This window comes from Ambystoma mexicanum, chromosome 10 (assembly GCF_040938575.1).
Source record: "Ambystoma mexicanum isolate Mex_15411 chromosome 10, UKY_AmexF1_1, whole genome shotgun sequence".
NCBI lineage: Eukaryota > Metazoa > Chordata > Amphibia > Caudata > Ambystomatidae > Ambystoma > Ambystoma mexicanum.
In genome coordinates, this window is record NC_090932.1 from 1,411,489,351 (window position 1) to 1,411,515,834 (window position 26,484).

At 42.9% G+C, this 26,484-nt stretch overlaps 1 protein-coding gene across 1 annotated transcript in view; it reads left to right on the plus strand.

The window, feature by feature from the left end:
* The window catches only part of SSH1 (slingshot protein phosphatase 1), a 1,301,854-nt gene that overhangs the window by 1,145,761 nt on the left and 129,609 nt on the right, over positions 1-26,484 (plus strand). Inside the window, exons 12-14 of the mRNA XM_069619458.1 lie at positions 4,503-4,649; positions 12,482-12,682; positions 13,333-13,948. Coding sequence (XP_069475559.1) covers positions 4,503-4,649; positions 12,482-12,682; positions 13,333-13,948 — 964 coding nt within the window. The remainder of the gene's footprint in view (positions 1-4,502; positions 4,650-12,481; positions 12,683-13,332; positions 13,949-26,484) is intronic.

Sequence of the window (26,484 nt, forward strand, 5' to 3'; positions counted from 1 at the left end):
ATTGGTGCAACACTGTAGATAGGATAACATAGCAGGAATATGTTGCCACACATTTTAAAACCTTCTTTGAAAATGACCTACATTAAACTACTTAAAGCACTTATTTCATGCACAGTACAGGCTACCTTTTGGATGGAAAATTTCAGATTTTCTGATACTAGCCAGATTTTGAAGTCACTTACTCCTATTTGCAAACCAAATAAAGAAATGTGTGCAAGCGTGTAACTCATATACTCTGCCTAGTGAATTAAAAATATTTGAAAATGTTTGGGCTCTCTACTTATATCAACGTACCCATTCAACACAACGTTCCAGGTGTAAGAAACTGAACATATAAGCTCTGTCTTGAATTACCACATTCATGCATCAATGGAATCTCAAGCAGAAAGGGAAGGGGGCTGTCTTGTTTGTACAACTACTGCCTCAGACTTCAACCCAAGACAAACAAAATAGTTGACCTTGAAATGGTGGCTTATCATCCATATTATTGGATTAGCTGTACCGTGGTTTGGCAATATCTTTTCCAACTAAAGAATTATCGCTTCTGTGCTGTGGAATTCTACTGCTTCTTTCTCTGGGTATCTGGCCTAGACATCCAGAATGAGTAGTAGTAGGTCTGTACATATTGGCAGAGAAAGTAAATTGACACTGATCCTTTCCTATGGTTTGTGTCCTTTCTCCTGAGTGCTCATGGGCAGAGGATGATTGGCTGCTTGAGGGGTCACTTGGAACACAGGTGCACATAATTTGATGGGCCATCTGAACGATCCCAGGGAACCATAGCTTTCATCATAGACTCACTTTGATCTTAATGGTTCCTTGATGCCCTTTATGAGCGTGAAAAACTGCCCTCTTAGAGAGTGATATGGGATGGCAATGTCCCTCTTACCAGTAGACTGAGATAGTGCCTTGTGAATGGTGGCCTTAGCAGACAGTGTCACTTTTGAATCTATGTCCAGTGGTACTGCTGACTGAGCAGCGTCTTGCCCTCGCCTTGCTACGTGTCTATATAACTATTTGAATGTATTTGTCATTGTCTGTTTCTCTTTGCCTTTCATCCATGTTGATTGTTTTGGGAAGCACCTTTTCCATCAGCATGGGTGCATGTATTTCTGTATCTTCAGCTTCTTGTACTTGCAGTATGGTAGCCTGCCTCAGCTGTCGGGAAAGGAAGTCAAATGCAGCATCCACTTCTCTGTCCTCTCTCGAGGCCTTGGAACTGTGCTAAGGAAAATGGGGACTAGCGGTTTATGAATCGAAATGATTTTTAACCACTGTCCGTATGCATTAAGGTGGAAGTGCTTAATCCTTCTTAGCTCTGCAATGGCATCGCTTTCAATCAAGGCGTGCCCATGGTCTCTGTGAGTGAGTGCTCCACGTGCGTGTGCGCTATTGTGTGGCATTTACCGAGTCAGTCAGACTGTGAGTATATCATGGTTTTGGAAAGGCACAAGGTCACCTAAAAAAATGTGTAGTGTATTCTACGCCAAAGGGGTACCCTGTACTTGCCTGTTATTCAACAGCATTTGATATTTATACATATTGCAATAGCAAACAAGCCGATAAACAGTCTGACTGTTTCATCAGAAAACATGTAGCCTATACAGAATATGTCCTCAATCAATCATTTTGCATTGGATGTTTAATGAATTAGTACATGACTGCAATAGTTATATTTGGCATACAGTGTAAGGATGTCTGCCACGAAACCTTTTACTTTTAGATAGGACATAAAAAACAATGGTCAAAGCTTGAGACTATTATTAAAATAAAGTAAATAGGATATCAGGTAAAACATATAAATACGAGATATACAGTGAATTTTGTTGTATGTATTATGTTCTGAAAGGGTGAAGAATCCAGTTAACTTTTCTCGTATAACAAGAAACCTCAATCAAAAATGCATACCCTAGACCTATGTTAGACTAGGTTTTTAAGATAACCTTCAACCGTTTCCTCTTACAGGGCTGTGGATAACTTGAGGGCTGCAGTCCCATCCATTGTTATGTTTGGACAGATCAGTAGGGCTAGCCAGACCTAGTTTGTTGGAGAAATGGGCCTTGCTGGAGCACTGGTATCCATGAGAAGAAAATTAGAAAGGACTCTAGTAGCATGCAATGATTCTGTATGTGTATAGGTCTGTGTATTTTGCTTACATGGCAGAATTGAAGTTCGCAGTACAGAGCATACTCCAGTACAAACTACAGTGTGCTATTATGGCATAAACACCATGTGGAGTGGAAATTATCAAATTTGCCACAAAGTAAGTCTTAATTGAATTGCATTAAATGCAGGGCTGTGGCTAGGGTTTACCAGTCTATGTGTAGACCTGAGCCTCACCGATAACTGCTGAAAGTGTTGATCTTGCTTGGGCAGTCAAACAGGCTATAAGCCACTTAAGTGTATATCCTTTAGTTAGAAGCCTCACATGAGCTGAAGAGCTGCCTCAATGGCCTTCAGGGAACTCATATAGAGGATTGTTTGGGACATTTTGCTTAGGCTCTTTTGGCTAGATATATCACTCTTCATTGCTTACCAGGTGTTTACTTAATAAGTTCCAGACTCGCAAACTTGTAAAATGGCATGAGCAGTCAAGGCAGCCACTCCTAAGGAGTGAACTGGTTCAGTGGAACAGTAAATAATCTTTATCACACAATGAGCCAAGGCCTACACAATGTGTCTGTAAAAACTATATTCTTTGTATCATGAATTATGTATAGAATTTAACTACAAAATATACAAGTACATTTTTAACATAACTTTTAAGAATATAGATGCATGATCTAGAAAGTGGTTGCAAAGGACCATGAAAATTGTAGTTTTATAAAATAAGTTACAGAAATCCACCTTGACTTTTCATAAGACACACAGGGCTTAGAAAAACAATGAACTGCCCCCAGACCAGTCCAAATAATAGGTCTACGTTAACAGTGGCCCAATGCTAACATATGGAGGGTAGTAAGGGACTTCTCTTGAGCCTTGAAGGCATTTTGACCTAAAGACGACCACAAGAGGGATTGCAGAGTTTACCAGAGTTTATGCCCCACAAGAGTTGCACTCTACAAGCCAGCAAACGGGAGATTGCAGAGCAAAGTAGTGACACTGTGAGCATGGAAGAGTGTGGTTTGGTTCTAGGTGGGCTAGCGAAGCATGGTAGCCCTACATTCATGGATGAATGGAATACATCTTCCCAGGTGAGTCAACAGAGGACCCTGGCGAAGAAAAACAACCAAAGATGTTTCAGTGATGCACTTGCAGAGCAGTAAAGTGTCCTGCTGAATTACAAGAGGATGTTGTGAATGGTTCCAAAGGTCAAAAAACACAGGCGAGTACTGAGAAGTAAGGAACCTCATAATTGCCTCTTGAAGAAAGGATTCAGTTGTTCTCACTGGATTAAGGGAAAGGAACACCAGACAGGGTTACCACTGGTCATGAGAGAAACAGTCCTTCATCATAGGATTTTCATTGTTGCAAAAGTTACTGGTTCAGAGCTTCTATGGTCATCTGAGGGTTAGTCGTTTATCGTGGCTCTCTGCAAGATCGAATCTCAGCAGTTTACAACGTTTCTGGAACAGTGTGTCAGCTTTTGTTCTAGCACAGAGTGTAGAGGGTAACCACAAACATCACCAATCATGCACAATTCTGGAGGCAAGCTAACCAATGCTTGCCTCCACACACAAATATTTGTGAGCATTTTTCCGGAGAATCTGTGCATGTGGATTCCATAAGAATCCCACACAGTAGTCCCTGCAAGACACTCCAGATAACTCCACATCTCCCTTTGTGAGCTCCTGGCCAGACATTTGAATCGAGAAATAACCCCACATGGTATTTCCCAATCTCTGTCAATCTTAAACCAGCACAGTTGCCTAATGACTGGATTTCACAATCCTGGTGATTCAATTTTGGAAGCCTTCTGGAATTAAAAGGCTTCTTAGAGAAAATGTCTATAGTGGTACAGCCACCACTGACTCAGGGAGACTAAGGGGCAAATTGTCTATAGCCACCACATTTGTTGGGCCATAAGCGCCACATACATATGAAAAGGTGCATTCCCAGCAAGATCTGGATAGGTTTAATTGGGAAAAATAGTCGGGCCACCATTAACGACAAACATGGCTGGGAATCTCAAAAAGTGTGTAAAAGAAGTTTTGCTTCCTTTCAAGGAAATATTCTTTTGTGCTTTTGAGCTGTCATGGTTTAGTGATGAAACATCTGTAAATAATGAAGCACTATCTTTGTCTCTGCACCACACCATACATTAACAGGCATTACGCAGATCTAGATTTTAGCGGCTGGGCACCGAAGTAAACATTGAGAATGCCAAATTTCTATGTACCTGAACTGAAACTATTATTCAAGTACATTTAGCTAAGTGTTGGTATAAACTCAGGCACCAAGATCCTCAAATATGCATTGCGTTTGATTTAGAGTTAATGTAAACCTGCAGTGACACACTGATAGTCACAACTTTAACATTATATGTGATTTGTTTATTGCAGTGTCGGATATATTTTAAATGTAACAAGAGAAATTGATAATTTCTTTCCTGGCCTATTTGCATACCATAACATACGTGTGTACGATGAAGATGCAACCGATCTCCTTGCCCACTGGAACGAAGCTTACAACTTCATAACAAAGGCAAAGTAAGTATTTATTTATAAAAAAAAAATCTGCAAGCGAGATTGTCACTTCAGTGCACATCCAGTCAGATATCTTCTCATTTGGGTGATACCCTATGTTTTGGGGATGGTATTTCAGTATCATGTTTAATAGCGGTGATTGTGCAAAAACCGAGATGCTTTGAATCCATGCGTTGCTATAGGAAATATGTATTTTCATACACTGTTACATGAGTGCCATATTGTGGAATCCACTTCAGATTTTACATTACTTTGCATTGTACAAGAAAATCAATGTAGTAGGTTGACCCATATTATACAGCAGTTAATAATTTACATAATGTTTGGTTGTTGCATGCTAAATTTCAGCCAGACACATTGAGTTATTTTAAGATCCATTTTTGTACACGTTAGCTTTCCATTTTTGTAAATTAAGTTAAAGCCTGATGCACACCCATCTTTAGCGTATATACTTTGGCCCCAGGGGTCATCTTGTCACAGTGTCACCGATGCCAAACTGGTTGGATTACATAAATTTAAGAAAGTTATCTCTGACATTTTGTATATGCTGCTTTCCAATCTTGAGTGTGCCTCAAAAGAAGCTGTGCAATTACATATAAAGGCATTTGGAATAAGTCTGTTCCCGCACCATTCATGATGTCAGTGGGAAAGCATTAAGTGAGCTGAGGATATAATTTATTGCTTATATGCAACATAGATTGGCAGCTAGGTCATTCAAAATCCATAGCATTCTTAAATGTTTCAGTGCTCAACCCTCCTCTTCAAATCTGACTCTATATGTGGCCTGAAACGGTGTGCGAGTTTTCCTTGCATTGACACTACCATAGTGACACTTTACTATTGGTTCTAGTTCTGTCTAATTACTTGAACTCGCAGACTGCTAGGTGGAGGCACTTGATCATTATAAAAATCAGACAACTGAAAAATGCGACCCATGGACTTGTGTGAAAAGTTGGAAGACGTGTGCAAGATACTGATGAATTTTATGGATATTGTCAGGCCTGGAAAAATAGTCCATCATAAAGTAGATAATGGAACATGCTGGTATCCATGAAATATCTTGTATTACATGCGTGTGCACTTTAAAAGGGTCTGTGAAATGCTGTTAATGTTATAGACTTTCCTGGCATCTTTCCATCTACCAGCATTTAGTTCCTGGTGGAATTAAGCCTAATATGTATGAACCCAATGATCGCCAGCATATCGGAAAGAAAAAATAGGAAAACTAAATGGAAGAGGCACTTACGGGCCCAGGTCTTACTGCATCCTATTACACTGAACGTTCTGTTCTAATTTAATAGCTTGTCACCTATAGCTAATTGGCAAAATATGAGCGAGTTTATGGTTCTGCTGTCCATGGAAACACCATTGCTGTGATTTATTTTCAAAGCAATGGTTTACCTATTCTCTTCTCTGCCAACTGGAGATCATTGTAGCAATCACCTGAACAGTAACGGCCCACCAGCCCGAGCCTCGACGAGGGTCCAGGCCTGTTAATAGCCAAGTACTCACCCCCCGACTAGGGCGTGATAGCTATACTCACCCAGGGGTGCAAATATGTTTTATTTCTTTTAATGGAGAAGGGATCTGCACATATTCTATTTCTATAGCGGCACAAAAGGAAGGAGCAGCAGTGCAGGGAGCCCAAGAAGGTAAGTGTGGTCGGAGTAGGGTTAGGGATGGAGAGGGGCATAGGAGATGATGTGGTGACCTTGTGAACGGTGTGGCAGAGGGAGGACAGTTGGCGGACATGCCGGCCCAGAAAATGAATGGTGGCCATCCCGTGAAGGGTCTTAGGTGGCTGATAAAATGCAGGCGTACACTGGCTGTTCTTGCCCACGTTTCCAGCCACCTGATTTGCTGAGCGCCCTTACTCGGTTGCAAATGAATGTTCTATGCTGAACAAGGTCTCTTAATGCTCTATCTAGAAAGAGTGAAGAATGTGGTGTTTCATAGATTCTGAAGACACCATTGTCCCCAGTTTCCAAGTGGATCTTCAACACCTTGGGTATACCACAAATATACTTACCCATTAGCACTGAAAACAGACCCGAGTGCCAGTTGTTTTCATTCCATTGGCCATATTTGCAGTTCATTTTTGGCGCATTGGTGGCTGTTGCCTTATTGATAATGCAAGCTGTGATGTTAAAGCACGGTCGGTGCCCCACTCTCCTAGAGAGTAATGCAGGGCAGTGGAAAAAACAACAGCCACCAAAATAGAAGATGGCTAGAGGGCCCCTGTGCTCTAACAAGTAACAACATTACACCTGTACCCTGCATGGCAATGCATGTTATTTTTTTTAGTCTTTCATTTCTGGAGTTGCAATGCAGCTTACCTTGTATGGACGGATTTGTAAACCGAATTAATAGGTATCTCGAGAACAGAGCCTAGATGACCAGGAATGTTCTATTAAGCAGAGTCAACTGCATAACATTGGCATTTGCCATTAGAACCACCTGTTACTTATGATAGATGCATTCACATTGATACCAATCAAAGGTAATTTTGCAGACATTTCGGTCCAACGAGTACATCCAGTGAATTTTATTACTGCACTCGTGCAACATACTTCTTGATGGACCCATATAATTGTCTGACAATTGCTATATACTATAAGGGATCAATATTATCGGGTTTAGGGTTTGAAATAGTACTTTTATTCTCAAATGAATAAGAGGGGTTGGGGAAATCCTACCTGTCTTGTGTCTATGAGGGGTTTCCCTGCCCCAACAAAGCTAATGGAGGTCTGTGTCAAGATGTTAAACCAATAAAGCATCCTGTGTCCAAAAACGTAAACTAACCCTTACATGCTAGACTAAATACAAGGTGAAAATGGGAATTTCTCAGACCTGTAGACTTTTGGCTTTCTCAAACATAAAGCTTTAAAGCGCAGAAAAGAAAAGGAATAATGTTCCACCAGGAAAAATAGGTTTTCCCTTCCCTATGTTTCTTGTGCTTCTCACGGTCTGGCCGGCAATTCCGATAAAGTTAATAATGTTCCAATGTTTCTCACGCAGATGACTCTCTCCCTGTCTACTCCTTTTTATCCTCTGTTATCTCATAATTTCAAGTAGGGGTGGGGGGAAATTCCACCCTCGAATCTCTTTAGTCTTCACTTATTCGATGGTTAGTCACTCAGAAGAAAAAGGGATTTGTTGCTTCTCTCTCTGGTTTCCTTTCAATGTCACAGTTCTTTGAGATATTTAATTTCACTCTCTTTCTTAATCTTGTTCCTTTTTAAAGGTGTATGGTTTCCCCTTCTGTCACTATTTCACAATTTCAGGTTTATTGAATTCCTGCCAGGGCTTCACTGTTTTGTTATTTCTCTTGGTTCCTTAAGGGGTATGACGCTTTCCTTTCTAGATCGACTGTTATGGTTTCTTACTTGCACAAAGGAGTTTTGACCCAAGAGCTTCCTTAATCTGTCTCCTCTCCCTGGTATGATCTCCTGCAAAGGGTATTGGAGCTTTTTCTTAAAAAGGGGTATGGATCTTCCCTTTGATTACTGTTTCACGCTTTCAAGGTGGGGATTCTTAACCCCTTTGTCTCTTCTCACTTCTTCTTTAATTTCACTTCTCCTTTCACCCCTGGTTTACTCTCCTGTTAGGGTGTCACAACTCTCTTATTTGCGTGTGAGTCCCAGACTCACTGTTTGCCTGGTTCACTATACTGCCAGGGCTTCGTCACTTTCTTTTCACTTTATTTTGTGTCCACAAAACAACACTTCTCCAGTATCGGGTCACTGAGCCTTTATTCACAAGTTTCGTATCAGTTGCACTGTCCTTACTTGAGGTTTCAACAGTGTTTGTATCAATTCTACTGCCTTTCCCAATATTCGCATGTGCATCAGTTATACTGTCTTCACTTAGGCTTTCCACAATGCTCATGTCAGTTCTACTGCCTTCACCCAAGCCTTTCATAATTTTTGTGTCTGTATAAATGATATTTCCTTCTTCGTTCGGGCTCGCTCAGCATCTTCGGCATTCATTGCTTTTCTCCGTCATCTCCCCTTCCAGCCCGCTGACCGGCAGTGCCTCCTGTGAGTTGCTTCATTCCTGCTTGGCCTCCTCCTCTGTTTGGCAGCTCCAGCTTCCCCCTGATAGGAAAGCGACAAACTTCTACCGACTTGGCTTCATTTCACGCTGTCACCGTCTACTTCTGTACTGTGTTCTTCACTCCGCTCACCTCTGGTGTCTCAAACTGCATTGAAACAAGTTGGATACCTGCCAGCTCTGTCTCGCTCTGTGTCCCAACCAGCATCAGGACATGTCAGCCTCCCTCTCCCCGCTTCGTCAGCTTAGTCCACGCCTTACTTAGCATTTTTGTGGCGTTGGTTTGCTGTGTTTTGTCATTCTCATTAATCCATCCCTCTCCCTCGTCTCAGTACTAGAAAGGAGGGAGAGGTGCATAATGTTGTTGGCTAGAAAAGCCTGAGAATTCAGTATCTACATTACAATAAGCCATATAGCAGTGTGGTACAAGTTCTTGGGTATTAGGAGTTACCACTGAAGTGTTGTTTAAGTCTAGTATTGTCTTGTCTCCCTGGAGTTTGTCTTCCCCTGCGTGATCTTCCTGCAGATAACCCGCCCCCCCCCCCGACACCCGGGTCCGTGTCGGGCAGCTTCTGCCTTTCCCTGGCCACGCAAAGGAAGCTTCCCTACAGAGAACCATTGACGACATTGTTAGATTTGTCCAAGCAAAAACTGTTGCACCACCCATCAGGGATCACTATGCACAGTAGGACGTGCATTTTGTTTGTGCCATATCCTTTGAATTTAAGTTTTTGAGTTTGAAGATGGCCTTTTTTTGTCTATTTCTATTTCCTCTGCCAAAGAGATGCTATACTGTCGGGTCTTTCTGCTTAGAACCTTTGACATGGCAAACAGTGTACTCTATAATCGGTCTAATGTGCAACTGGGATTGGGGATGTCGCAATTCGGAAGGTGTGTCCCCAACTAGGTAGGTGCTTGTGTTATGTAAATGGACCATGAATGTTCCTCCTGGATCTTTCATTCCGAAGATCATTTTAATTTCAACATCCATCAACTTCAGCAACGTCTTCATCAACATCTACCAGCATATCATTCGTTCTGTTTTCATTTTGCTCCTTCATTTCAGCCAGGCCGAAGAAACTCTTTTCAACATGAAAATAATGTTAGCTTTGAGCATCCTACATTGAATGCAACAGATTTATGTCTAACACCAATTTCCTTGACCTACTGTGAAAATGCGTACGATTAACAGACCTCCATTCTATTATTGCTCGATTAATACTTGCATCTTTTTATGAGAGCCAAGTGGCTTCTGTACTGGAGCGGGACCTTTTCTGTTCATTCCATAATAGCTAGGGCACTTAAGCGCTTGAAATGCATGCCTGTAACGTGGAGGCCTACGAGAATGTCAGCTGGTCTAGCCAACATATATTTTGTAAGGATGATTCTGTGCACTCAATTTTCTGAGATAGTGCTTGGTTATGTCAAACAGTTAGGTTGAACTGGATTTGTTAGCTCCCTTCCAATTAATGGAATTTCGTAACGCTTCGTCATGGCCTGGTTCAAGAATTTTCCCTACTTTGCGTTTTCTTAAAATTGATTGGTCAAGTTTGCTTACCGTTGCCTCTCTATTGAATCGAGATGATCTTGGCTTATGGTTTAATAAAAGTTTGACGTTCAAAGTGGATATTGAACTTAGCCGCAGATGGTACAAAAAAGGGATTTCCTGTTTTCATCATGTGATTGTATTATATTTCGATAATTCCCTTTTGTACTTTAGCATATATCTTCAACCTTGATAGTTCAGATCTTAATGCTTATAATATCACTAAAACTATTATCCTATCAATGCCGAATCTTTCCGAAATAACACCTTTGATAGAATTAAAGAAACTTCTTGTAAACATTTCCACTAAAGCTGCTGCAATATACAAACTCCTTATTTCCAATTGTAATCTCGCCTATACTGATCATTCTATCACCAATGGCTGGGTTACTGATCTTGCTGTTCAATACACATCCAATACATGGGAACAAATTCATTTACAAACTTTCAAGATTTCCAAAGCGGCTAATCTCACTCAAACTGCCTTTATTATTTTAAATAGCGCTTATTTTACTCCTAAACGTATATCAAGATTTGCTCCTAATTTACAAAATTCGTGCTGGTCCTGTAAAGAAAGTTTTGCTGATTTTAAACACTGTATCTTTTATTGTAAATGTGTTCATTCATTTTGGGAGAAGATTTGGGTAACATTGCAAAAAATATTTGGATTCAGTGCTCAACTCAGTCTCGATAATCTAATTTTTGCAACGCAGATTTAGTCTATATTTCCGCTCCCAACTTATTTCATAGATGTGTTACCATTTACTTTTATCTAATTTCTTCTAATTGGAAGAGCTTTGAACACCTGTCCTATGCTTCATGGTGGCATTATCTGTGTTATATTCACAGGATTAAAAAGGGTTGTGCCGTTACTATTGGAGATGTACATCATTATAATCAAAAATGTAATCCTGTTACTGAATAGCTTAATATCTCTTCATTGTAACTTCTCTAATATATCATATTACCACATCCCGCCAACCCCTTCTGTGTCTCTCATTGTTGTATTTCCTTTGAATTCCTGTGGTTTCAATGGCCATCTACTTCATGTCAATCACTTTTATTAACACTAATTGCTTCTGCAATGGATTTTTGTTGTATTACCAATGTAATGTTTCACTTTTATTTATAACCTTGATGCACCACTTTGACTCTTCTAAATTGTTGACAAAGCCTTTATTTTTATTCAAGATTTGTTACGATTATATGTATAACTAAGTTAACTGCTGAATTTAACTTTTTGTTCTCATTCATTATAAATGCTTAATAAAAAAAACGTATTGAACAAAAAACTGTTAGTCACACTCTCTTGTCTTGGAGCCTAACGGAATTCTATGTCGTCTGCACTTCCCAATCTGTTTGATTTGCTAATAGCATCCCGAAGTTGGGAAAATAAGAACTATGGGTAAGGAAAAGTAATTTACCCTGAAGCTTGCCATAAAATGTACTAACTGTTTGGACGAAATAATGTTAAACTGTTGAAAAGGCAATTAGGATATGTAAAAGAAACGGTGTGAGTATCACACAAAGGGTACTTAAGCATGTTCACTGTTTTATAACAGCTTTAGCCTTTACCATCAGAGAGCAAGATTCACACACTTATTTTACAGAACAGATTATTGGAGACCATAAGTCATTATGGGCCTCATTTTAAATCCAGTGCAAATTCCGTCATGTATGCTAGCATCTACGACACCACAGCCCCCTCTGTGGTTTTTTTTTCTTTCCTTCCAGGGTGTAGAAAAAAGAACCGGAATCCAGGTGGCCTTGTGGCTGTTAACATCCTCATCTGAAAAGAAGTGCTGATGCCAGCTGCCCATGTGTGCGTGCGTGGCGCCAGCATTACTTTGAGTACTGCCTGCTTTTTACTTGTGTAAAACGTAAGCCAAATCCATAGGGTTTCAAACATCTCTTCCCACATCGAAATTAGATGTGGGTAGAGACTCTGGTGGGTTTCCGACACTTAGCATGGTAAAAGATGACAGATTTTGCCCCACATGCCCCATCCAAGAAAAAACCATCTAGATGACCCTCAATGTAAAAAAACAGCCGAAGCGTTGTCTTTTTCCATCCTTAATCATTTAGTGCCCCTATTCAGCACTAAATGATCCAGAGTGAATAATGTGTTATTCACCACTAAAAGCCAGTCACTGGTGAATAGCACATCCTTTTGAAGCAGAATATTGTATTTTTCGCAGCATTAATGTAGGATTTCTCCTCAATTTCTCTTCTACAGGAAAAATAACTCCAAGTGTTTAGTGCACTGCAAAATGGGTGTCAGTCGATCTGCATCTACTGTCATCGCATACGCAATGAAGGAATTTGACTGGCCCTTGGAGAAAGCATACAATTTTGTGAAGCAAAAACGTACCATTGCGAGACCTAATGCTGGCTTCATGAGACAGTTGTCTGAATATGAAGGTATATTAGATGCTAGGTAAGAAAATCATTATTTTGAAATGGGAACATTCATAATTGCTGACCTATTTATTAGTAATTTGGGAAGTACTTATGGCAAGAAAACGTCATAAATATTACTTGAAATATGTTGGCAGATATTTTTTTGTTGTTGAGTGTGTTCATGATTTAAATAAGCAACCAAATAGTCTACTCATTTACTAGGCAACGTTTATTTTCATGTTCCCCTTTTCATTTTTTCTTGGTATGTCCACAGCGTTGCCAATTATCCCCATTTCACCCAAAACACCTTTATCAAGTTTGGCTTTTGTAGTCAACAATATTTTGATTGCTGTCAATTAAAGAGCCATAACTATAATGTAAAATTGCAAACTACAAGTGACAGCATGTGAAGTGCAAGCGACTATAAAGGCAGGCTAGTATAAAGGTGTTGCAGGTGATATAAATGGCAGCTGTGGATCCATCTGCTCAGGTTGCAGAGGATTGCAAGTATGTTTTACACTTTTAGGAATGAGCAGGGGAAATGGGCAAACTAATCATATCTGGTGGGGACCTGTGCCATGATATACTGTTCATATGTCCAAGTGGTATATTCGAAGAAGTGAACTCAGTAATGTATGCCTTTAGCCTGCTTTCATGGTCTATAATGGCAGTGCTCTCTTTTAACAGCAAGCAGCGCCACAACAAGCTCTGGAAACATATGGAAAGTAACATGGCAGCCAGTGAAAATGATACCACGGTTCCGAGCATGTATCAGTCTGACATCCTGGATGCAGCACTTCAAGGCAACCTATGTGAAGAATGCAATATGGATGCTGCCCAACCGTGTACACATTCGTACAGCAAAGACAATCTTCCACCACTGGAACTTGCCTATACATTTAAGTCACTCTCTGAGTCATGTCTGGAAAAGAAAGGAGAGGCAGGCGATGTTCAGATAGAGGATCTAGAGAGAGATTCAATACTGGATGAGGAGTCCACTGCAGGCAAACATTCAATGGTATCCTATGAGTTTAAAGAGGAAATCAACCCAAAGTTAAAACCGGAGCCTTTAGCAGAGAAGGTTGATTTTTGTGACACAGAAGTAAGGAAGAAACTAGATTTTCTGAATAATTCTGAAATTAAAAGCATAGACCTTAATTTAAATCCAGAAAGCTCAAAATTACAAGAACAAATGCCAAAAGAATTACAGAAGACCTTTTCAGTTGGTAAAGACGAAGATCGAATTAACACAGAAAATGCAAACAACAACAACAGTAAGAGGAGTTACCCTGATGAATTTGAGGTATGTCAAGTTCTTTTTTATTTAGTTTTTTACACGCCATGGAATGTGATAGCTGGTCTTGCATTTAAAGACATTGATGTTAAAGCATGGATAAGAAAACAATGTTGCCAATATATTTGATTTGACGCCTTCACTGTGGCCCATGGTTACAACCAGGAATAACGGACTTCTTTTACATAATGTGAATTGTTCTTAATATTACACCAACTATTACATTTAAGGTGGCTTTTGAGAGGTTTCTTTTTTCAAAATGCGATTTTATCATTTGAGCACAATGCGTTATGGGTGAAGCAATACAGGGCTAATATGGGGAGCAAGGTCTTCAGACCTGCCTGTAGCATTCAGGTCAAGTGGAGTCCTCCTGGCATGGTCTAGCATACTGTTTGGATCTGGAGGCTTCTGCCTAGGCTGCATTCCCTCTTTCAACCAGTGACACTTCCAGTGGGAGCACAATCTACTCCCTGTAGCAGCTGTGATCTCTTCTGTCTGGCTTCTGTTTCTTTTTTTCGCCCACACTCTTGCAACTCTTCTCTGTTCTCACTTTCATTTACATATACCTTCCACCTACCCCCACATTTTTTAAAAATCTTTTTTAAAAATCTTTACTCTTTTCCTGTAGCCTTCCCTTTTTGCAGACCTTTCAATACTTTTCCCTGATCCTGCTTCGTCAGATTCCCGCTCTACGTCTGATGCTGCCTAAAAGCAAGTTACTTGCCCATACTGCTCAAGGATTTCCTTTCCTTGGAGTATTTTTCCCACTGGTTGCTTGTCATTAGTTGGATAGTAAGAGAAGCCTTTCTTCCGACCCGATATTAAATCTTGAGGATTCAAAATCCTATTTTTAAAATAGAAATATTATGCTAAATACAATGGGCCTCATTACGACCCAGGCGGTAAGTTACCGCCTGGGCCGTGACTTTACCACCATGGCGTAAACTACGTTTACGCCATGGTGGTTGGCGGACTTACCGCCCCATTCCGACCTTGGCGGGGCGGTAAGTCCCCAATCCCCATTTACCCTTCCCCATTCCCATTTTTGCCCCATAGGGCATAATGGGAGTGGGGAAGGCGTTAATTACGCCACCGTAAATTACGGTGGCGTAATTAACTCCATGGTCCCTTAGCGCCATGGATTTTAACACCTGCTAAAAGCAGGTGTTAAAAGCGCCATGGCGCTAAGGGACCTCGTACTCAGGCGGTAAGGGTCGGCGCTGTTAACGCTGCCGTTAACCCCTTACCGCCTGGGTCGTAATGAGGCCCAATGTGCTAGTAGGTAAGGTTGCAGGTCAGAGTGTCAGTGAACTGGGTAAGTAAGAAAGGAACAGGGTGGAAAAAGGTCCACGAGAAGGGTAGACAATCTGGCTGTCATGGAAATTAGGCGGTAAAATAGGTGACAAAGGGATAAAATATTCTGTTAGTTCCTGGGAAAACATGTTGGACACCATTTCAAGATGGCCTATGGATTAGGCCTTCAGTGGAAACATAAACAAATGAGTAGCCTGTTAAAAGAGGTAACTGGGACTATAAATAACTTATTCTCCCGTGAATCACTCCTATAAACCGTTTCAGCCGTTTGCAGATCGTTTTGGGATTTTCTTTGTTGGACTACTGGCGGTTTCCTCCACTACTCCATCCCCCTTTCTAGGTCAGTGTTTTTTTTTTTAAACTTTATTATGCAATTCATGATACAGCACACATTGTCATGTCATGTTACAGAAACAACACAACAATCAAGGCCTTTATGTCAAATGCCACATCTTCAATTTGTAGAGGATAAACCACTTCTGATTATTTACCCAAAATATAATTGTATTCACATTAGCAGGAAGTTAAGACATTTTCAGATACACTTTTTACAGACCACATTTAGATGTTCAGACATGTTTATATAACCAACATTAACATTTCATTTCATTATCAGACATAAAAACAACCCAGTGATTACAGTTTGTGATTACAGTTTAGGACCTATCATCCGCATAGATCTGACACATTGTAAGAGGATTCAATTCAACACTACAGCTAAGTCAATGCCTAGTCTGGGATACTGAATGGAAACCCTTATTGATATATCTTTATGTCCAGTTCATGCGTTCTGGATGACTACCCCTATATAACACCCCTCCCTTGGAATCCCCCTGACCCCACTGAGCCAAGAAGTAGTTCTGTTTTGCAAGTGAAAAGGTTTATTTGAGAATTTAAACAATATAGATATATATATCACACTTTATAATAAATTAATAATTGAATATCACACTTAATCTGAGATGATAAAGATTAACAACGGAGAATCTGGCACTAGCACACTTCTTTATAATCACTAAGGAGTTGACATGAAATGGATAAGGTAGCACACTGGTAAATAGGGACAGAAGAATAATGTGGTAGAGAATGCTTTATAGAGTTCAAATGGATGCAATGTTGAATGAAAGGCAGTACAGAAAATACTCAATATGATTTCAACAAAACAATGTAATCACTTTTCTCTGGCAATCCACTCCCCCCTTGATGCAATGCAAGGAAATGGAAGGAAAGCACACAGTTCTCAGAAATGCAATCAAATGTAATTCAGTTCACCCCAGCAAGCTTAGAGTACAGATCGGAGTTTTAAACACAGGCCCAAAATGCTTTTATATGTGCTGGCAATGAAGTGAAAAATATACTAAAATGCTTTTAATTTCCTCTAGGAGGTTCAGGGTGAGGAAAATATACTTGGGATGAGTTCAGGCTCACTTTAGCAAGGATCTAGGAGTAACTAGCAGGTTAAACGAATTTTTGGCAACTGAAAGCAAGAAAACTGCTGTTTTCACACGTTGAGAAATTTGCAAATCGCGGTAAATTCGCGAGTGCGTTTTCCGCGATTGCGGCAAAAGTATCGGGGGTAGGAATGCGGTTCTAAGTTCGTAGGAAAGCCACGATTCCCAGCTTTCAGAGGAAAGTTACTGCAAGTCTCTAGGACAAACGGTCATGGAGATATGAGCGATTAAATAAAGGTCGTTTTTCAGATTTGAAATTTTAAAGTTCAAAAAGACAAGTGCAGCTTGCAACTAGAAAATGACAGGTGACAGCTTTACAAATGACAGGTGACAGCTTTACAAATGACAGGTGACAGTTAGGAGGCAGTTCTACTTAGATTAAAATAGAATTGAATTATATTATTTTAACTAAGAGATTGGTTCTGCACAGTTCTACTAGGTACTCACACTATATTCTTGAATTAGAATGGGCCTCGCCACGGATCTGGGCAGGTTTTAGGCTGGACTCTGGTCTCTGCACTTCACAGTGATCTGGGTCAGCTCTCTCTGGTTCTGCTAACAGCGGTCTGGTCTGGGTCTCTCTCTCTCTGGATTCTGGAGATTGATGGAGGTAAGTCTGGATCTTTCTGGACAGCTTTCTCTAGAGATTGATGGATTTGAAGTCTGGATCTCTGGATGTGGTATGGACCGGCAGAGCGCGTTGCAGCAAATGGAATTGAAGGTCCCTATCTGTCCTGTCTGTCTGCTTTTATCTGTTTTTAAAATGGGTGTGTGTGCAGCATCACTAGGCTCTACCCCTCTCCACTTGCCATTGGCCACTTCATCCGCTTCCACTTGATTGGGGGAATGAAATGAAGTGTCATCATGATGAGGTCTGTTTATGGTACAGAGAACCCACCCCTGTCAACTTACACACAATCTATATTTTGATCCAAAAGGCATATTTGCACAGGTACACATTTGTTTAAAATTACACGCACCCCTCACATATCACAGGAGGTATCCCCTGTTCAAACTCTGCTCTTCCTGGGGGCTTGCATTCAGAAATGGCACATATTTCACTTTTTAACTGATTTTGCAATGTCGGACATTAACCCAAATTTACACACGTGTGCGCAAGGAGTATGGACATTAATTGATGAAGTGTCAGATTTTTAACATGCATACATTTTGAGTAATATCCTCTTTTCCGCTAAAACCCCCCTGAACATACCACCAGGTCCTAACACGTCTTAAAATGTGGGCAGAAAAATCACAAGAATTATGGTGTCATTTAAATAATTTTCACAAGTCCGTACTATGAGTTATTCATCTTGTTAGAGTTATGTTCTGGCCCCAAAGGGGTGTGGTTTCCCCCCAGCACAAGGTTGAATTTCTGGTTTTTCCAGTTCTGCCAAGCCAGCTTGCTCTCACAGGCAGCGCCCCTCCCCTGTCCTTCCAGGAGGAAGCTCCATTTACGACTCCCGCCAATAAAACATTTGCCTGAGTCAGGACAGGGCTTTGTTCAGAGCTCCTGTATTCTGTGGGGGCTCCCCTTAATTCAATTATCAGAGAGATGGCATATCCTTAGTGTGGCCAGCAAAAGGCAGATAGGCCTGGGAACACAGCTGTGACTCAAGTTTCACTCCTGATGGGGGGTAGTTGCCAGGCAAAATTGGAATCTCTTTAAGCCAGTTTTTAGCTACATGTCATTTCTGTTCCCCAATTTTCTGCATTCAAATAAAACTAACATTTTTACATATGCAGCTAGAATGCTGATTCTAAGTTTAAAACTATGACATTTAAACAATTGAAACCTACGTGACACTCAAAAGTAGGTCACTCAGTCAATTTAAACATTTAGATTTTTAGTGTCTTTCAGTCCAAATTTACTTAAACTGCTGAAATCCACAGCTCAGCCAGTCTTGTTATAAACCTTCAAGTCACTTCAGAATATAACTTTAGATTGTATCCACCTCTCAGTAAGTCTTTCTTTGGCTTGCCTTGGGTTCATTTATTCAGTTTTACACAAAAAAAATAAAATCTGGTGTTGTTTTAAAACGCCGGCTTTTTGATAGTGGTGAGTACTGGTACTGCACCCCTTTTTGGGATTTAAGAAAATGAATTCCCAACAGTTATGGGTTTGCTTTTTGGCAATCAGCATTGCCATTCCCAATGGTTTCAGACTACTGTGTGGGTAGTCCAATGGTGGTTTTAGGCAGTGTCCTTCTGTGCCCATAACATCGGCAAAATGAGTGGCAGCCTATTCTTCATGCATTTCCCTGTGCATTTTCTGGGAAGCTCTGGCCATTATGATGTTTTCCATGTCAATACTGCACAGTTTTGAGGTAGGGCTCGGATGCGTGGATAAAAACATCCCACAAGCCCCCCTCTTGCGATGGTCATTCTATTTCACTGATGGGACTCGCAAGACCTGGGATGTTTCCTCATCTTCTTCCAATAAATGGCACAGTTCAGCATCTTTTTCTCCATCCGGTCGGATCGATCGGTTCTCCTCGCGGGTCCTGATGGGAAGATTGGGCGGTACCCCGGGCCCGTTGCGTCTCTGCTCCCGGTCTCCGGATCGTCCTCCTTGTCCCGTCTCCAGGTTTTCTTTCTCCTAGGACGACAAAGGAAGAGCGGCAATACCTATTCATGGACATTTCTTCCCCACCATTGATATAGTGTGGTGGCATATAAATTTCATCATAACGAAACATTACATTCTTATTTTGAAAAAAAAAACAGTATAACTAAGAGACAGTTTCATGCAAATCACAATATTTTAGAGACTAGATGTGGTATGTTTTATGGTTGGAACTGAATTAGTCTGAGACAGTACCCGCTAGGATTCCAGAGGATTCCTCCAGTTGTTGCAGAGTGTGCCTGGGATGGCAACATTTCAACTGGTTAATGTGGACCCACTTGTCTTCCCCCTCTGCCAAATGACCTTTGGGGATGTGGATTTTGTAGGCCACAGGGGAGATCTTGTCGATGATCTCAAAGGGTCCCTTCCATGTAGGCAAAAATTTTCGCTGTTTTGCCTGGTTTCTTTGGAAGTTGTATAGATAGACCCGGTCCGCCACCTGATATTCCTTCCTGGAAGTCTTCAGGTCATAGTGGGTCTTCATGCTATCAGCCGATCTTTCTAGATTCCGCTGAGCATAAGCAAAAGCATGTTGAAGGTGTTTCCTTAAATTCTCCACATACTCATGAGTTGTGGAGGCATTTATCAGTGTCTGCTCTTGGGTCCTATAAAGCAAATGCTGCGGAAGCACCATCTTGCGCCCAGTCATCAACTCGAATGGTGACATTTTGGTTGCAGATGAAGGGGTAGATCTGATGGCCATTAGGACCAGAGGTAATCGGATATCCCAACTTGGCCCAGAATCTGCCACAAACTTTTTTAAGATGCTCACAATTGTCCGGTTATATCTCTCTTCTGCCCCAGAAGAAGCTGGCCTGTAAGCAATATGTAACTTCCTTTTGACCCCCAGTATCTCCCACATCTTTGTCATCACTTCACTGGTGAAGTGGCTACCCCTGTCTGACTCAATCCTTTGAGGTAGACCGAAACGGGAAAAGATGTGGTTAATCATCAGGGCAGCTGCTGTTTCTGCCTTGCAATTTGGGGCTGGGAGACATTCCACCCACTTGGTAAACAAGCATGTCACAGTCAACATGTACTTATTCCCCCTAGCAGAGCGAATCACGGGGCCTACAAAGTCGATTTGTAAATCTGACCATGGCAGTGTCATCCCACTCTTTTGGAGAGGTGCACGGTGCGTGAGGGATGATGGCTGAAATTGTGCACACACAAGACACCCCTTCAAGTATTGGTCGAGGTCCTGCCCCATGTGTGGCCAGTATGCAACCTCTCTTAAGATTTCCAATGTTGTGTGAAACCCCCTATGACCGGCGGTGGCCGCATCATGGGCGTGACTTAACATCAGGCTTCGGAATGAGGTAGGAACCACCCACTGATCGTGGCCAGCTTTGGATTTCCTTACCAGCAAACCGTCTTGGATTCGGAACATTTTTGGACATTTCATCAACACTCTTAGGTCCTCTTTCCCAGTGTAATCGGTATCCGTCAGGGGAAAGTTCTCAGGGTCCTCAAGGTGTTGGTAAAACTTGCCAATAATTGGATCCCCCTTCTGAGCGGTGATCAAATCAGCATCAGGGGTCTCCTTACTCCATTGTGCAATTGAAAGGTCATTGTGAGCATTTGTCTGGGACCTAGTGATAGCAGTGACCTGGATTTCCCCCAATAGGGACTCAATCTCAATTAGATCCCCTTGGATGGCCCCGGTTTTGGCCAGCTGATCAGCTAAGTCATTTCCAGTTTTGTCTGGTCCCTCTACTTTGGAATGACCCTTGATCTTTTTCCAATGGATGGTCATCTCATTCGAGGTGACCAGATCGTCAATGTTTTGGATCAACTTCCCATGTTTCAAGGGTTTGTTGTTAGCACATAACATGCCTCTGGTTTTCCAATTGACCAGGTGCTCCACGAACCCGTTCTGTACATAATCCGAATCTGTGATTATGACCAGTTCGTGGAGTTGATGCTGGACAGCAGTGAGGATGGCCTGATGCACCGCCATCAATTCTGCATCCTGACTACTTCGGGGACCAATTTTGTATCCAGCGGAGGGTTCTGGGGACTCATTCACCCATGCATTCCCTACGCCGGCCACCAGTTCTTTCTCCCCGTCGTTGTCAACCTGGTAAGAGCATCCATCCACATAGACAGTGGGCATTCCCTCACACTTGTCCTCTTCAAAGACTTTGTGGGGGGAATTAAGGTATGCCTCCATGTTGTCCTTTATTTTTAGACTTTCGTCCTCGAGACAGTTTTCTCTGGCACAATCATGCAAGTCAGCCAGACCTTGCGCGAGGGGACTCTTCTTGTTTTGGCCATATCTGACCTCCACAGGAAAGCCTTGCATTGATAGAATCCAGGAAGTAATTCGGGAATTACTCACATTTCCGGCCCGGATTCTATCACTTTGGATATATTGCAAAGGCTGGTGTGGGGTCTCCACTATGATGTGTTCCCCCTGGATAAACGGGCGGTAATTCTTCAATGCCCACACCGTTGCCAGGAGTGCCTTCTCACAATCGTTGAATTTTTCCTCCACAGAGGATAAAGTTTTACTCGCATAGGAGATTACTTTATTGACCTTGTCATGCTTTTGGTATAATACTGCCGTCAAGCACGTATTAGAGAACCCTGTCTCCAGGAAGAACTCCTTGTTTCTGACAGGGTAAGCTAGGCAAGGCGCTTGTGAGAGGCTTCTTTTGAGTTGTCTTACCGCCTTGGATTGTTCTGGACACCATTCCCACTTGACCCCCCCCTTCAGGAGATGAATCAGGGGTCTGGTGATCTCTGCGTAGCCCTCAATGAACTTTCTGCTGTAATTCGTCAGTCCAAGGAGGCTCCTTAGTTCCCGCAGAGTTGTGGGGTCTTTCAGTTTCTGAAGTGCTTCCACTTTCTTTTCCTGGGGACAGAGACCCTGAGGAGTAATCTCATGCCCCAAGAAATTAACACGGGTTCTACACCACTGTGCTTTCTGAAAGGAAAGTTTTGCTCCGGCGGCCCTCAACTGTGTCAGAACATAACGGATCTCCGCTATGTGTTCCTCCACAGATGAACTTTTGATGAGGACATCATCTACATAAGCCAGGTTACCCCTCGCACCCAGGTCGGGCATGGCCTTATGTAGGAAAATATTGAACTCATTACCGGAGTTAAGGTATCCGAAGGGAGTCCGGGTCCATGTGTACTGCTGGCACCCAAAGGTAAAAGCCAGTTTGTATTGGTCCTCCCTACTGACCGGCACGGTCCAGTATCCATTGGTCAGGTCTATTGCAGTGAATACCTGTGACCCCTGGATCTGGGCCAGCCCTTGGTCAATGTAGGGCAGAGGCCATCGCGAAGTATTGACCCGTTTGTTGAGCTCCCTGAGGTCGGCGCAGAGTCTCCACTGGCCGTTTGGCTTTAATATTCCCAGCACCGGATTATTGAAGGTGCTGTGGATGGGACGGATTATTCCCCTGGACTCAAGGTTCTTAATTATTTCAGTAAGGGACTCCATTGATGCGAGAGGCAAGCGATATTGCTTCACAAACACAGGAGTCATGCCAGGGTCCGTGGGGATTGTTGTTGTGTGGATGTCAGTGCGACCACAGTCATATGAGTCTACCGCAAAGAGATCTTGGAAATCCAAGAAAACTTGTTTCAACTTATGCTTTTGTTCTGGAGTCACACAGGCATCAGCTAGGTTGACTCTCTCTTCCACCATCTGCCTGAAGCCTGGAAAGACTTCTGGTTTGGCTATTTCAGCAGCCTCCTCCAGCTGGGTGGAGAAGTCCCTGGTCAGAGTGCTGATTTGGACCGGAGGCTTCAGGTGGGAAAGGCAGCCCTCATGGACCTGGAAAATCTCCTCATCCCTCCTGAAGTCAAAAGTCACATCTTCCTTACCATAGGGGCAGGAAGTGTACACCAGGAAGTTCCCCCCGTGCCGGGTAAAAATCCTGTCTGGTGTTGTATTGTCATCACTGTCACTGTCAAAGCAGTCCTTGGGGATTGGCCCTAACAGTTCATTACCTAAATCTATGGAAAAATGTCGGTCATCAACCGCCATTCCAATAATGGTGCCTGCGGCTAGAGTAATACTCTTCAAGTCGCTGTTATCCACCTCTATTAGAATGGTGTCATGTTCTATGTTGACTAATGGAGTTGGGTTTACCCCTAACCCTTGCTGTTGGAGAGAAGCGTTTAGATGTATGTAAGCATCAGGGTTTTTCAAATATTGTCCTCTTTTAGCTTTCACTTCCAGGGAGAATTGTCGGGTCCTTTCTGGGATGGTGACTTCCTCTTTGATCTGAATTTCAACTGCATAAGGTAGCAATTGAGCTGACCTAAATGCTTTTTCTGGATCATCAAAGCCCATGGGATTATCCGCTAATCGGGACCAAGCTTTGAAGTTTATTAGGTCCAAACTAATGGCAAAGCGATTGAGAATGTCACTGCCTAAGTAAAAGGCGGCAGTGACGTCTCGCACGACCCAACAATTATGGACTATGCTCTTGTTGCCAATGGAGATTTTGAGCATACACCTGCTTGGCAGGAGATGTTTGGAATTAGGTGCTTCCAGGTCCATTTCCCATTTGTCTATCAGTTTGAATGTGGGAATGGCTGGATCTTTTGGGAGTTGGCGGAACATGGCTTCGCTGATGAAGCTCTTACCGTTGTTCACACACACTCGAGCGAGAACAGAGTCCTTCCCATCATTTAATTGGACAGGGATGAACAACTGCTCTCCAATTTGCTGAATATCAGCCAGGCTCTGAGCTGATTTCACATCTTTCTGGACTATAGGAGTGGGAGTTTCTGATTGTGGATTAGTATAAAATTTCAGAGTGTTTCCTTCCAGCGCGGAGTACCACTTTAGACTGGAAGGAAGGTTGATTTTCAGAAATAGAGAGGACCCCCATCACCAGTCTGTTGTCCTACTGCTATTACTGTCACGTCTGGAATTTGGCTATTCTGGAAGTGAAATTCTACTTGGTCAGATTTTTGTTCAACCATGTGGCAGATGCCGTTTAAACTAACATGGTTGACACTCTGTTTTAATTTTATTGGTCGGCTAGTCTGGGTCCAGAGGACCTTGTTTACGCAATCTATTAAGGGTGACAACCTCCTCAGGAGGTCATTCCCCAGTAAACAAGGGGTGCCCTCTGGAGTCACTACTATGACCGGGTGTTTCAACTTGTGTCGCCCAATTTTAATGTCCAAGTCTGCAGTCCCCTCAACGGGAATTTCCTTCCCGTCAAAGTTCTGCAGTTGTCCAGGAAGAGAGGTGAGAGGAATTTGGTAATTCTCTCCCCTTCCTGCATTCAGTTCATCAAAGGCCCTTCTGGACAGAAGGGTAGCTTGAGATCCAGTGTCCACCAGTGCCAAAATTGTACCCTGCCCCTGTACTTGTACCGGGGCATAATATCTTCCCTCCTTCTCCTCAAGGGGGCACAGATAATGCACATTTTTGGACAACTGGCAGGCTAACTTTCTGGTTTTGGACATTGCTAGCGAAGAGATTTGGGCAGAATTCTGTGGAGAGCCTTGGGAATCTGAAAGAAAAAATTGGCAACTGGAGATCAGAGCCATTGTGGGTTCCCCTGGCTCCGGTTCCGGGCCGCCCCCCCTTTTTGGAGGTAGTCACCAGGATGGGCTTGAACCAGGGGATTTTCTTGCTGTTGGTTCTGGGATGAGATGGTGGGCAGCGGTAGCTCAGTCTCCACATCTCCCCAGTCTGGATTTGCATCCCTAGGGACCCATTTTTCTTTGGGAGGAGTTCCCCCCTCTCTGAAGGAGAAGATCCTTTTCCCAGGATCCTCTGAGGATCCCTCTCCCTCAAATTGGAAGATCTGTACCTCCTCCTCAAACTGTGTCTGTTTGGGTCTTTTGTTTCTCCTACCCCCCCTCTGCTCCTTAGGAGGCAGACTATCAGGGGCAGGAGATTTTGTTTCCGGTTCCTGGTTTTCCAGGGGCTGTTTACAAGTAAGGAAGGAAGCTTCCTCCAAGGCTTTACACCCCCCTTCCCCTTGTGCCTCCTCCCTGGGAACCGGTGAGTTATCGGGGTGCTGCCCCCGTCATTGTTCTGGAGCACCAGGTCCAGAGTTGGGTGCGTTCTGCGCCGGCATGCCGATCTGAGGGTTCTGCTGAGCCCTCAGTATTTGACCCAGATCCCGTGCCATATTTTGGACCTGGCGCTCTAACTGGGAAACCCGCTCAGGCTGATACGGGGCCCTGTTTTCTCCCCTGGGCTGATCCCGGGAAGGGTAGCTATCCCTTCTTTGGTAGTACCCCTGGTTGGGAAGATTTGGATACCCCTCCACCCTTGACCTCCCCTCTCCCGGATTAGGTTGTCTGGGCTCAGGGAATTGGGGAAAGAAGGGTGGAGGATTGTGGGGCTGGAAGTTGGGTGGATACCTGGGGAAGAAGTTCTGCCCAGGGTTTGGTGAGTTTTTGCCCTCCTGTGGGAAGTTGGGAGGGAAGTTCCCTGGGTTAGGTGCTTGGCTGGATCCCCCCCCTTGGGCTGGAGGAGTCCACACATAACCCAGGATGGGTCTGTTTCCCTTGTAACGGGGACTTACATAGTCAGGAGAGCGAGGGACCCCATTTGTGGGGCTGCCTCCCTGGCCCCCTGTCTGTGACTGGCCCGAGGACCTTCTGGGCCTAGCATTATTAGGTGCAGGTAGGTTTTTAGGCCCCCCCATCTCCAACTCTAAAACGGGGGTGACCTTTACCTCTGCCACCTTGGCAGCAGCAGGGGTGCTGTTGGTTTTGGGGTTTTTAGGCTGGTTTTTGTTTTCCACCGGTTTCTGCACCTCATAGATCCGGGTAGCCTGTTCAATGACCCAGTCTAAAGATCTTTTCTCGTGAAAATCCCTCACGAGCTGGGTCATTATGTATTTGGGCAAGGCATGAAAAAATGTATTAATGAATTCTCTACTGTCTGTGCGCACCCTTCTGGTGGTCTGCGCAAAAGCACGTTTCAGTTCTTGCACAAATTCTTGTGGGGCCTGATCCTCCCCACATTGCAAATTGTAGGCTGCCTTGCGAGCCTCTTGAGGATTTCTGTGAACAGAAAAATGTTTCAAGATGGCCGCTTTATAGGTGGACCATCTTAAATGATTTTGGTCCTCCAGCCCCGCAAAGAAACTGGAGTATTCCGGGGAGAAGGTCCACTTTACATATTGAATAGAGCTTTGGCTGTCCTTCAAATGGAAAGT